Below are 13,193 nucleotides of genomic sequence, written 5' to 3'. Positions count from 1 at the left end.
CTATGATTATGATTGGTATACGCACATATAATAAGCTAATGTATTTTAAATATATTATTAATTAAGCTTACAATCATTATTTTTAATTTATATTAACTAATATTAGTACATCAAGTATTATTATTTTTGTATACCGTATATGGTTATATATTTATAAATACCCATGATTTCAATCATTAAACTATAATATGACAGAAATCGTAAAGAATGATGTACTCAAAGTAATATTAGAATTTTTTTGATATGAATATAATCATTATAAAACGTAATGTTATATATAATTTATTGTTTATATAAGAAATGACACAAATTATATATTATAATATTATATATTACAAAGTTTGTATAACTAATAACTAATTGTAAACAATATATTATAAAAACTAAAGTAATAACTAATAAAGTTATTAACCGTAATCATATAAATAAAATTTAGTATAAATTATAGTATTAATGACTACATATAAAATAGATATATGTATATTATAATTAATATAAATATATATATAACTATATAGTTATATATATGTGTGTGTAATAATATAATATATTAATATATATATAAATATATATTAACTTATAAATTTATATCATTTAAAATAGATAACTTGTAATTAATATAGGTTTATATATAATATATTCTATTGTTATTATTCTGTTTTGTATACATATAATAAACTAATATATTTTAAATATATTATATTAATAAGTTTACTATATATCAATCTTCTTAATTTATATTAACTGATATTAGTACTTACCTAAATTTCTTATGTTATTTTTATAAACTTTTTAATTTTATAACATTAATAAATTTGGAACTATTAATTTATAATTTATGATTCAATAAAGTTTTCAAAATATATAAAAAAATAATAAGCAAAGGAAAACATATTTAAATTTTTAATATTATAAAACTCGATATGGATATATTTAATTTTATTAATATATTTCCTATAAAATATTAATAAAATTTTTAAAAATTCTTAATATATTTTAAATAAAAAAATTTAAAATAGTAATACTGACTGAATCCTTCAACAAAATATTCCATTAGAAAATGCAGTGTGTTTTAATTTTTCTAAGAAAATAATCCATTGAAAATCCGCTGAAAAGTTTGGCGAAAGAATTTTTTTCTTGCAAGAAAATTTTTTTTTACGGATTTCCAAAAGAAATTTTTTTCTTGGAAAAATTCCGTTTTGGAAATCGGTCAGAAAAAATCAAAATAAATTTCCGTTGGAAATTGTTGAAATTTTCCAAAAACAAAATATTTTCTATAGAAAAAAGATAATTTTTTTTTGTAGTGACATATAATTTAAACTTGAACAATTGTCATGTCAATAGTGCTTAGGTAAATGTTTTACACTTCATGACCTACCACATACTGTTGCCTTTTGTTGATGTAACAGTGAAAATTGCCCCAAAGCCTATTGTTGTTAGCCTTTAGCACATACTTTCGAGAATTAGGTGGACAAGATGCGAAGAGAACAAGGAATTTTCCAAACCCTCGAGCCTCAACCTTAGTTTCTATATACAAAGCCATTTTTGAAGCATGTCTTCAAAAATCAATTATGCACACTTAATTAAGAGTTAATCATAAAGAGTTATTAGTTCTAAGCTAGTCATTCTTAAAACAAAACTGTAAGTAACAGTGAAAACCTTAGTCAAGTTTTCACTGGCAAGTTTACTTAGCACATGGTGGCTTAACCCATCTTTGGCATGGCAAAAAGAGGCTTTCTAGGGATTAGTCACACTTGGTTAGCTAGGTACATGTTTTTTGCTAAGCATGTTAGGTAAGGGACAAGTGGCGTGTGAATGATAGGGTTAGGCAATGATAGTTATGGTGCTGAAAGGTTCTCTTATCTACAAAAGCCATGACAAAACTAGTCATTGTGTTTGTCTTTAGGACCAAACCGTTTGTGTCCAAAATGGCAATGGTTAGATGCATCTTTCTCTATCAAACAAAAAACTTTGACATATGACATTAGGTTTAACTAACATTTTTAATTTTCATATTAACATAAATTTGTTTCCCATTTTCATATCATTTTAGTATACATAATAGAAAATAATTCTATCTCGTCCTTGTTGTCTAGATATTCAAACCCAAAACCTCCGAGTTAAGTCTTTTTAGATTGTTTAGGTATTATCTTAAGATAAAATATTAGGTATATACATATGTTAAGATACATCTATATAATCCAAAATTTTAGCTTAAGATAAAAAATTATAGGTTCAAATCAGATAATATGTGGCTTTCCATTGGGGTTGCTTCCAAAATGTACTTGAAGGCACTTGATCCCATGTCTCCCGTACCCACTGGAGACACGATGAACCACGCACACTCGCCACCAATCCTAGGAGTTAGAACGGGTATGCTACAAAATCACCCATTTGTACACGTGAATGCTAAAGAAAGCGAGTATAGACTTGTTTACAAAACGTGCGAGTGTCTCTGGTCTTATATCTTACACACTCCCTCCAAAGTAAATTTATGTTTAGGAATACTGTATATAGAAATAGAACGTGTTTCTTTTCTTTTTCTTTTTTCTGCCATTTTTGATTTATTTTAGTAATAATAAGTCCATTTTAGTTTTTGAAACCCATAATATTTGTAAGGTATGCACACTAACTCTTGAACTAAAAAGCACGGTATGCACATTGCGCACCACCCTTGAGTTCCAGTCCGAAGTCCAAACAATTACAAAGAACACACACAACACTCTCTCTGCATCCCCAATCTTCTTCACTTTCTCTCCCTTTGTCAACTGGTTAAATAGCCCCCTTCAATCCACTTCCAAGGTTAAACCCATCTGTCCACTCTCCCACCCCAAAACCCAAGCTTCAACCATAAAATATAACACTTTTTTTCCCATCTTTTCTTTTGAAGAACCCAAAATTTGGATCCAAATCCCAAATTCAAAAGTCTCCCCATTTTTCATGAATACGGGTCCTTCAATATGGATCCTCCATTGATCAATGAGTCATCTTTTTCAGCAGCCAATCCTTCATCTTACAGCCTTGCTGAGATTTGGCCTTTCCCAATAAACCCACGCTCTGACCCAAATGTTGCAACTGCAGGGAGATTGGGCGTCCGAATGGGCAATTTGGGCGGGTTTGGGGAGAGTTCGGGTCACAGAGATGGGTCCATGGAGGAATCTACTGTGACTGAGCAGAGTGTTGGATGTGGAGGTCGGAGAAAAAGGAAGGATTTGAGCTCTGAAGATGAGTCTTCCAAGATTGTTTCTACTACCAGTGCAAATGAATTGGTGGGTGTTTTTGTTTTATTTATGGGTTTTTTAATTGATTTTATCTGCTGGATTATGAGTTGCTTCGTAGACAAGACAATGGTAGGAAAGTTTTGGAATTTAAGGTCAATTAATGAAGAAATTTTTTAGTTTTTCTCTTTAATGTGAGGTTTTTGGATTGAATTTGGTGTGGATTTTGTTTCATTGTTAGCTTGTTTTACTCAAGTTCAGCTCTTCCTTAGAGTCTCTCCTTGTAGCTCAAGCCAAGTTCTGGGCTTTGCTTTGACTTCAATTCATTGAGGATGAAAAGAAATTCAATTAGAGAAATTTGGGTTCATTTTGGTTTTATTTTTAGTTGTAGATGTTTTAATTCACTAGTAAACTAAGTTTTAAGAGGTAAGGTATAATAAATGGTTTAAATTGGAGCTGGTTTAAACGCATATGAGTTAATGTTGGTTTATAATTTGGTATCATGATGGCTTGTAGTTTATGTTTTAACAGAATGATTCAAATGGAAAACGGATGAAATCGTCATCGACAAAGAATGAAAATGCAGATTCTAAAGCTGAGCTGGAAGCAAGTTCTGCAGCTGGTAGCAAGCCAGAACAGTATAGTAAACCTGCTGAACCGCCTAAGCAAGACTATATTCATGTCAGAGCTAGAAGGGGTCAAGCCACAGATAGTCATAGTCTGGCTGAGAGAGTAATTCACTTAAATCTTATTTAATTTGCAATTTTCAACTTAAAAACTGAGAAATGTAACTTTCATACTGTTAAACAACTGTAGATCCAGATTCATGGGTCTTGCTGGTTCAGGTGATAATGTGAGTAGTAAAGCAGAGTGGTTCGGGCCCTTTTGAAACATGCTATTAGAATAAGTTTTTTAATTTGCAGGCCAGGAGAGAGAAGATTAGCGAAAGGATGAAGATTCTTCAAGATTTGGTACCTGGATGTAATAAGGTATTTATCATAGTTATCATTATCGTACGATACGCCATACGTATCATACGATATGATACGATACTAGTGGAAAACGATACGTATTTATAGTTATGTCACATTGGATCAAGTATCCAAGCGTATCATACGATATGCGATACATATTTTACAATAAGTGGGCGTATCGTATGATATAGTCAATATGCTTTTTATAAGCTTATGTTTCATTAATTAATTAAAATTTTAATTTTTTATTATTCTTTNCGATACATATTTTACAATAAGTGGGCGTATCGTATGATATAGTCAATATGCTTTTTATAAGCTTATGTTTCATTAATTATAAAATTTATTTTATTATTTTTTTGAATTGAAACATAAAAATTTATATTTTGTGAGATTCAATTTTTAGATTTTAAACAAAAAAATCCTACAAAAATTGAATTCCCTTTAATTTTAACATAATGTTATTTAATTTTTATTAATAAATTAATATGATAAAATGCATATTTTATTTAAAAATCTATATTAATAAAGAATAAGTTAAAAGTTTAAATTAAAAAATAATTATCTTTTCAATTTATGTCTTATAATCTTTATTTTTGTTAAAATATTATATTTTTATTTTTTTTATTTTACATATATAAATATTATTTATAATTAATTTAAAAAATTTTTACTGTATCTTACGATACGATACGATACTCATTACTCGATACTAAAAAATAAGATTTCAATACACGATATGTATCTCGATTTAACAATTAGTGTTTACTATTGTGGTGTCGTGTATGGTTCTATATCTTTTGTACATTCTAGTCAGTTCCTTACCACTCAGCCTGAGGAAAAATTGTGATGGTGTCTTTTGTTATTATTTATATTTTCTTATTTTGTTATTATATTAAACCTTAATACAAACTTTTCAATCAGGTCATTGGAAAAGCACTCGTCCTTGATGAGATAATTAATTATATCCAGTCGCTGCAGCGGCAGGTTGAGGTATGGATCTTAGACATCTTTCTGTCTTGGTGTGCCAATTTCTGAGATTTTAGGCTATCCATTCAAGCCTTAACCTAATATAATGCAATGTTGTAGTTCCTGTCAATGAAGCTAGAAGCAGTTAATTCAAGGATGAACATGAGTCCTAGCATCGAAGGCTTTCATTCGAAGGATGTAAGTCTGCTTAAGTTAATTGAGCACTTAATATTTTTGTCATCATATGAGCTATTAGCATGAATAGCATCAAATGAAAGTCTGATGTGAGTCAAAAACTGCTGCTTCATTTTGGGATCACTCTAGATACTTATCAGAAGCCATTATAGTGCTTCATGACATAAAATTCAGATGGTAAATTCGATTGGTGATTAAAATAAGACCAAGAGTTCAACTTTGCATTGATGTAGTTTAAGTTACCTGTACTGCTGTAGATTGAATAACTAAGGTCCTCCATCACTGGTTTTATGCATGTATTCTGAAATACCAGATCTGATTTTTTTTTTGGGGAGTGAGGGAGGGGGGTTGTTAAAAAATCTGAATATTTCAGTGTGAAGCAATTTACAACCAAGCCTGAAAGATTAAATCTTTTTTATTTTTATTTTTTTTATTTAAGGAAGGGGGGATTTAAACCCAACTTTATGAGCAGAAGGATAGATGCACCTACCATTGAGTCAGATGGTTAGGTGCGCCTGAAAGCTTAAATTCTATTAAAATGTAATGTAAATCTGTTATCCGGAAGAGTTAAATTCAAAACTTATTCTTTGTAAATTTTCTATCTTAGATTCAGCCAAGTGAGTAATAACTACAATGTTAAGGGTCTTCCATCTTCTGGATCCTACCATTATAAGAAATATAGAGAAAACTAGTAAGCTTAAAGTAGGCACTTAATGGTCTCTTTTGAACTCTTCAAGTTTAAAAAGAGAAGACTCTGATAGTCATGTTTCCTCTAGCATAGGCACCAGGCAAGAAGATTCTTGGAGTTACTGCTCCCTGCAATCCAAAGTTATCTTTCGAATCTGATCCTAGTTTTTCAACCAACAGATCAGTTATGATTTCCTAAATTCATGTTGTATATATCCAAATTTTCAGCACCTTTCTTTCTACTTTTCCCACTTGTTGATTAGTGGATTAGGTAAGAGGACAGTATGTCCCAAAAGTTTGGCTGAAGGAAAGGACATGCAACATATAAATCAATTTCTAACATGCTATTCTAGGTGCAAGTCTTATTAGGCTTTACACATGGACTGCCTCCCAGCGAAATTTTGCCTTTGCTCTATGTTGGAACTGATTTTACTTGATAAATTGGTCCTAAAAAATTTGACCATAGAACTGCCTGGAGGAAAGACGTTAGATATCCTCTCAGAATGAATCATCCCAAAAGTTTTAACTAATAAGAATGGCCTAAAATACTAAACCAAGCTTCAGACTTTTCTGGCAGTGAATCTTGTTTGCCTTTTATTCTCTTTGTTTCTAGTAATTGGATGACATCCATGACCTTATGGCACGAACATTAACCAAACCAATCATGCCATCCAGGAAAGTTGTGAGTTGTTGAGTGAGATTATTATTCCTTCACCAAACAATTTTGCATCCTGGAGGCTTCTGTTAATTCTCAGTTAATGCTTTGATATGAATTAAGCTTAAGAGATATACACAGATATCCATAAGTGTATATTACCTAGAACATATTATTGAGCATATTAAAATGCATTTTGCTTTATGACATTTAAGTTGTAAAAGTTTCTTTATGCTTTGTTTTTGTCAAAATTTCAAATTCAGTCTTATGTTTGTTAAAATTTCCTGCATCTTTTTTTCCTTTATTAATGTAAGTGTGTGACCTTGTCACTCATTGGTGCTATCACCATATCATGAATGCATACTATTCATCATGTTGATAATTTCCTTTAAAAGAATATGTTTTGACTCTGCAGAATTTGGCAGATGAACTCTGATAGCAGATGTTGATATCTTGTAATTTACTTTCTCATGAAGAAAATGCACCTTTAGCATTGTTAGCATAGTCTAGATGTGAGACTTATTCTAGGGTTTTATAAAGAAGTTTATGATTTTTTGCATATGAAAAAGTAAAATTATTGGAGCTATGGTATGATTTTCTGAACACGTTAATCTTGTCTTTTAGCTTGGTTCACAACCATTTGATGCTGCTGGAATGATATTTGGCTCACAAGCGGCAAGGGAATATGCTCAAGGATCAGAACCTGAGTGGCTGCAGATGCATGTTGGTGGAAATTTTGAAAGGGCAACTTAACTTGGAGAAACCTTGTCAGCATTCAAAGCAGCGAGAGTAATCTGTTTGTTGTCTTTAGATCAAAAAAGATGATTGGTTACATCTGTTGCAGAAATGTGTTTGGTAAATGTCGTCTTGTTCTTAAATTTGTAATATCATATCTTGTAGAAAATGCATAAAATCTTTTATATGTTTCATCTGACTAGATACAGACAGAAAACGCCAAATTGTATCAGTTCCTAAACAAAAATCTTCTGGAGTGCATTCCGTTTCTAAGGGTTGTGCTGTCTTGAATACATCTTTCAAGAGATCCTATTCTGATGCTGCTAGGGATGTTGCCGATTCCTTACTGAAGCTACTTTTTCTTTTGTTTGTGTTTTTCTTCCCTATATTTTACATTTTGGCTATATATGCTCAACCAAAGATGCGACCAGAAATTAAGATGGAAGGTGACCTGAACCCTCAAGGAGGGATTTCCATGGTATTGCAACTAAACATCAATAGTGTAAATAACAGGTTTCAGTTGAATTCTACTTACCGTACAATAATCAAATATGAAAAAACAAAAACACAGAAAACAGAACATAATGAGAGACGTAATACAAGGCCAGTCAAGTGGCAGGGCAGGATCTACAAATTTCTTATGAGTTACGACCCAAACTTGGATCGTATAGTATTGATAAGATCCGTATCCACTTGGAAGGTCTTGGTTAACACTTCGTTTGGAATTGAAGAAGCGAAGAGATTAAAGGGCACGACCGCAGCACCAGGCAGGTGGCTGTTGAAAGCCGTGAAAGCTAGTGCCTTTCCTTCTCCAACATTAAGTTGGAAGTGCACAAGTCCCCGAGGGATCACAAACATCTGCCCTGCACTCAACACTTTAGAGTAAAATACATTGTTAGTTGTCACAAAACCTACAAGGAGCTTCCCTTCAATGACCACACCAGTCTCGCTTGCACGAAGATGCCAATGGGGAGGGTTGATTCCACCAGGGGCAAAGTCCACCCGATTCATCGCAATTCCAAGAGTATTTAGCCCCGGGAACGTAAGGACATTTGCCGGTGTGAGGGAGGATGCGAAGATGTTGCTTGTGTTACCTTCCTTGGTAAAACCATCAAAGAAAAAGTCCTCCAAAGTTACTTCGGATGCTGGTTTGCAAGGGAAACCATTAACAGATATAGAGGCACTGATGTTTGCTACACAGAAGTCCTGTAAGGGATCGGGGTCAGCTGAATGTGAAGGTGGAATTAGAAGCCAGACCGCTGTAAGGCAGCATAGTAGGTGGAAGCGCAAGCTCGTTATGGAGGAAGCCATGACCTGAATTTCTCTCCTTGAAAATACAGTTAGGGAAGATAACAATGGGTCATCATATATCCTGCACTAGTCTAAAGGTCAACAGTAAAATAATGCCAAAAATCCAAACTTGGTGGATGTTAGTTGCCCTTTGACATGGTACAGGATGCATATTTACATCTAGCCACAAAGGAAACGCAGACTAAGAGGAAGATATTTAAGTAAAGAAAATGACCTGGGCAGAAAATCAACACCTACTCGTAATATATTTGACTAAAAGGGGCAGGGGAGACAAAGTCTTTGAGCTGCAAATTTCTAATGAAGTGAAGAGCTCGACGATGATAGTTGCAGCCAATAGAATAGAGGGGTGCTTTTGGGAATAACTGGACAAGATTCAGCTTGACTGTTTCAAACTGAAGAAAGTTAGAAAGCAAGCTTTATTGAGACACTAGTCAGGGACCATTCACGCAATAATGCATTCCAGTGCATTATGACCAAGCTTATTTGAGACATTCATTCTCATAACGGTTTTAGCATGATCTTAAGACTGCAACTCATCACCAAACTTCAACCTTTGTGCGACTTCTAAAGCTAAACCTTACGTGGAGATGCATAAGGTTATTGGACTTACTACAAAGTCTACAACCTTACTTGAGCAAAAGGAAACTATTACCTAATCTGTTGATCTCGGAATTCGTTCACATGGGTATCTTCTCCGAATAAAATTCCAAGGTGCATGGCCCTGACCAAGTCAATTGACTCTCAGATTATGACACGGGTTAAGAACTACGGGTTTGGTAGCATCTTCGAGAACACACTATTTAATACCAAAAACATGGTGGAAGAAGCTTTCAATTTGGTATTGTCAAAGAGAATTGTTTTCTTAAAGGAAAAAAAAAAAACAATGAACGGGCATTATTCCAAATGATGCAGAAAAATTATTACAAATTCCAGTATTTTATACTATTAAAACAAAATAAATGAATCGCGCAACAAACTGGACTGAAGAATTTATTTCAGTGAGAATTTGCAACATGTTTGTGTATATCAAGGATCAAGCCCAGTCAAATACAATAAAAATTTATTCAGAATCCATACCACTTATAGCTCTACTTCCAGCAGGCAAAGGTCATGACTATTGACCAGAGGGCAAACACTTGTGGCCTCTGAAAAATGGCACACCACAATTGTATCCCATTGCTTCGATAACACAAGTATTATGCCATTCATACATTGTGGAAAAGACAATCCTCTCTAGATTTGCAGGCTATCCAAGCTGCAATTTGAGGAGAGGCTTATTGAAGAAAGCGCTAATATTTGACTTTGAGTTGCAACATTAAAGCTTCATTCTGCCAGGGTTAAACTAGTTATATGACAAAAAAAAAAAAAAAATCATGTAAGGAGCTATAGAAGAGCAAAAGAAATCTACAAAAATAATACCTCTCTAAGGCAGCTGGGCTAATGGGTACCACACCACATGGTGAAACTAGAGCATCCACCAATGCATCATTTGAAGTAACGGGTATAACTTCATCAATTATCTGCACAGAATAAGACAGGGCAACTACAAAACCAGAGCAATATGTTGAAGAGAAGAATCAGAAATACTAAATGAGCTGAATGGAATGGCCAAGAGTGTGAAGGTAGACTAGAAGTAAGACTAGCATATATACCAAAGAGTGGTTGCTTCCAATTCCTTTCCTTAGCAAGCTCTTTGTAGTTCTTCAAGAAACAATCATAATACCTTTTGAATTTCCATTGCATATGTCAACAAGAACAAAGCAGAAATTAGCAAGGAAGTGTGGATTGTTGCAATCAGATACGCATTACAAGCACAGACAAACCCATGCAAAGACAAGATTGTACACCCACATATAGACACATACAATGCAGATGTGGCTCTGCACTCGTTAATTATGAATTGATTTGGTAACAACAATTATTAATTCCCTATAGATATTAGATGATGGTTTGTTAACCAAGATAAGGCCAGGGGCCACGGCCATAGATAAATGATGCCTACTGCCTCACAGTTGGAAGTTCAACAAATTGAGTCTGAGACCTAAGTTAGGAACCTGCCTGACACACACTGGTGTGATGTATCTCTAAAATATGCAAGATTTACAAAACACTGGAGATTAAGTTAAGTTTCAATAAAAATGGTCCACCCACCCTCCACCACGGCCCAACCGTCTTCCAGATCTGTCAAATGCAAGTCCTAGCAACATTGCAAGAAGAATGTTAGAAAAGCAAAGAGAAGAGGGAGGAAAACTAAGAAGAAAACAGGAGAAACAAATCTACCAGGCATAATGACCAAATCAACTGCATCATTTGCATGCATCACTGTACAAAGAAATACAAATAATATTAGAAAAATGCAAATATGAAAGAAAAAATATAAACAAACAATAGCTCACTAACTTACATTCCTGGAGAATATATCAAATGCACAATCAAAATGAAGATTAAAATGTACCAAAATTAACATAAAATGAGTATTCTGGCTTAGATTGAGAGAATGATTTGGTGCAGCTTAGGTTAGGTTAGGGAAAAGGGAAGTTCACCACTGTTGATGTAACAAATATGGGCCGTACAAAAGAAGTAGAGAATTTTTAAAGAACAAGCATAAAACCATGAATCATTCAAAGGGCATCAAGTTAAATAGGTTTTCTTAGGAACCTTGGGGCTTCTCCCTTTGCTACTTGTATTTTACTTTGGAAGGCAGAGAAGCGAAAAACACATCTGGGTGTAAAAGAAAACAAGGTTTTAAATAAATTAAAAACTAAATATGTGAATTCTTTCAATGAACGAAATTTATGACTTCATTCTTACATAGAAGGATTAAGTTAGAAGGGGTATGGCATTTCAGTCACTTGTTCATTTGTAATCAAGTATAATTTACTTTCAAGGGACTCTTTTAGTAAGCGAGAAGCAAGTAGCGGAAAAACAACAAGAAGACAGAACATTATTCAATGATAAGAGGCAAAGCATGGTACTATGCGGAGATTAAAATGTATACCATCTTCACGTTCATTTCCATCGGCATCAACTGGAGCCGGTTCCAAAATGCTCATCGAATTCGCAACTAAATCATCAATGCGTGAGATATGGAACATCCTCATGTTACAGTTCTTGTCCTCTACACGCGGAACATAAAGCTTTTTTGCAGTCTGCAGCATACTACCATCTAGCATCAAGTTGAAAATAGATTATACAAATTGCCAGAAATAAAACACCCAAAAATAAAGAACAATTACTATTTCCATACTACAGAAGAAACCTGCGGATGGATTCTGCAGAATTTGAGACAACAATTTTAAGGTATTGACTTCTCGTAAAGCACTGCAGCTTATGTAGGCACATAATCTCTTACTTGATTTAAACCATGGAGCTTCCAAAACTATAGTCTGAATTACATCATCTACCAAAATAAACACAGAAATTTGGGTTTGGGTTCGAAACTGTTAATTGATAAAATGTAAGAGAGGATCAAAATGATGGGGTTACCTTCTTGGGATCGGAGGGATGGGTCCATGGACTTGAGGGCTTGGCGGACTTTGGAGCGGAGGATCCGTTTTTGCTTGAAAATGGATTCAAGATGGTCTTGTTCTTGGTTGTTGTTGAACATTGCCACGATGGAGGTTCGCTGGCTGCCTACTGGATCGGAGGATGGTTGCCGAAAAAAAGGTGCTTCGAAGTGGGCTGTGGTGTAAGACATCCAATTCTATCACAATTGCAGCGTAATTTAAAACTTTTTTATTAGGATAAATGATCAAATTGGGCTAAACATCTCAACACTTTTTTAATTAAGTGTTAAATGTTTTAGTTGTAACAATCAAGTATTAAAAGTTTTTGATTTCTTATAATTAAAAGTTAAATTGATAGGTGAATAAAATGTGTATCACATGTTACAGAAAATCACGTGAGTTGTGAGTTGATGATAAGGTAACTGACTTAGCATGTTATCCAAATGACATTGTTTTGATCTAAATTCTGTGCTTAATTTTTTCTTAGTTTTACCTATTTTGCTTCATCTCTTCTCTTATCTAGCTTTTTTCTGTTAGTTTTAAAATTATTATAATTTTGATTATGACAAAATGATGAAATTTGCTTGAACATTATTTGAGTAATCTTTAACAAATTCTTGAAATGATATAACTCTCATACATTTGTTCTTACATAGACACAAGCTTGACTCTTAGAGTTATTGAACTATATTTATAAGCTTGTTGACTTAGGTGTATGAATGCTTATGATTCTTATTCATTAAAGTTTGATTTAAATATTAAAGGAAAATCTTGATACACTCATTAAGAGAGAGTTTTGAATATCTTGTTTAATGATGAAAAAGAAAAAGGAGAGAAGGAAGACTGAATCAAATAGAGTTAAATAGGTCTTCATGTTTAATTTATGTGTGTGATGCTCAGTTTTGGTTTTGTCACGACCCGGAACCTCCCTCGGGCCCATGAC

At 33.4% G+C, this 13,193-nt stretch overlaps 3 protein-coding genes across 5 annotated transcripts; 1 reads left to right on the top strand and 2 right to left on the bottom strand.

Moving 5' to 3' along the window:
- LOC18507045 (transcription factor bHLH79) lies at positions 2,652 to 7,784 on the top strand. The gene is made up of 6 exons (XM_007099686.2): positions 2,652 to 3,269; positions 3,750 to 3,950; positions 4,142 to 4,207; positions 5,117 to 5,185; positions 5,282 to 5,359; positions 7,323 to 7,784. Exons 1-6 carry the CDS (start codon positions 2,961 to 2,963, stop codon positions 7,449 to 7,451), a joined length of 852 nt encoding a protein of 283 aa, XP_007099748.1. The 5' UTR covers positions 2,652 to 2,960; the 3' UTR covers positions 7,452 to 7,784.
- LOC18507046 (germin-like protein subfamily T member 2) lies at positions 7,881 to 9,110 on the bottom strand. Its single transcript, XM_018117818.1, has one exon. It carries the CDS (start codon positions 8,742 to 8,744, stop codon positions 8,079 to 8,081), a length of 666 nt encoding a protein of 221 aa, XP_017973307.1. The 5' UTR covers positions 8,745 to 9,110; the 3' UTR covers positions 7,881 to 8,078.
- On the bottom strand, positions 9,629 to 12,524 carry LOC18507047 (5-formyltetrahydrofolate cyclo-ligase, mitochondrial). 3 transcript variants are annotated; one of them, XM_018117815.1, is made up of 8 exons: positions 12,231 to 12,524; positions 12,004 to 12,144; positions 11,743 to 11,910; positions 11,025 to 11,066; positions 10,896 to 10,941; positions 10,397 to 10,467; positions 10,164 to 10,287; positions 9,629 to 10,086 (listed from the first exon to the last, which is right to left on the bottom strand). In XM_018117815.1, exons 1-8 carry the CDS (start codon positions 12,439 to 12,441, stop codon positions 10,068 to 10,070), a joined length of 822 nt encoding a protein of 273 aa, XP_017973304.1. In that variant the 5' UTR covers positions 12,442 to 12,524; the 3' UTR covers positions 9,629 to 10,067. The 3 variants fall into 3 exon arrangements, with proteins under 3 accessions (XP_017973304.1, XP_017973305.1, XP_017973306.1); XM_018117816.1 differs by having other exon boundaries at positions 12,097 to 12,144; XM_018117817.1 differs by lacking the exon at positions 12,004 to 12,144.

This window comes from Theobroma cacao, chromosome 3, assembly GCF_000208745.1.
Source record: "Theobroma cacao cultivar B97-61/B2 chromosome 3, Criollo_cocoa_genome_V2, whole genome shotgun sequence".
Classification (NCBI taxonomy): Eukaryota; Viridiplantae; Streptophyta; class Magnoliopsida; order Malvales; family Malvaceae; genus Theobroma; species Theobroma cacao.
The sequence above is the reverse complement of the archived record's forward strand: the minus strand, read 5'-3'. Positions and strand labels throughout refer to the sequence as shown.

Excerpts from the sequence above, each read along its gene's own strand:
- LOC18507046 (XM_018117818.1), bottom strand. The coding sequence starts at position 8,744 with ATGGCTTCCTCCATAACGAGCTTGCGCTTCCACCTACTATGCTGCCTT.
- LOC18507045 (XM_007099686.2), top strand. The coding sequence starts at position 2,961 with ATGGATCCTCCATTGATCAATGAGTCATCTTTTTCAGCAGCCAATCCT. Across the intron at positions 3,270-3,749 it reads CTACCAGTGCAAATGAATTG|AATGATTCAAATGGAAAACG; the intron begins GTGGGTGTTTTT and ends ATGTTTTAACAG. Across the intron at positions 4,208-5,116 it reads TGGTACCTGGATGTAATAAG|GTCATTGGAAAAGCACTCGT; the intron begins GTATTTATCATA and ends CTTTTCAATCAG.
- LOC18507047 (XM_018117815.1), bottom strand. The coding sequence starts at position 12,441 with ATGTCTTACACCACAGCCCACTTCGAAGCACCTTTTTTTCGGCAACCA. Across the intron at positions 11,067-11,742 it reads TGGAAATGAACGTGAAGATG|TGATGCATGCAAATGATGCA; the intron begins GTATACATTTTA and ends TTCTTTGTACAG. Across the intron at positions 10,942-11,024 it reads TGATTTGGTCATTATGCCTG|GACTTGCATTTGACAGATCT; the intron begins GTAGATTTGTTT and ends CAATGTTGCTAG.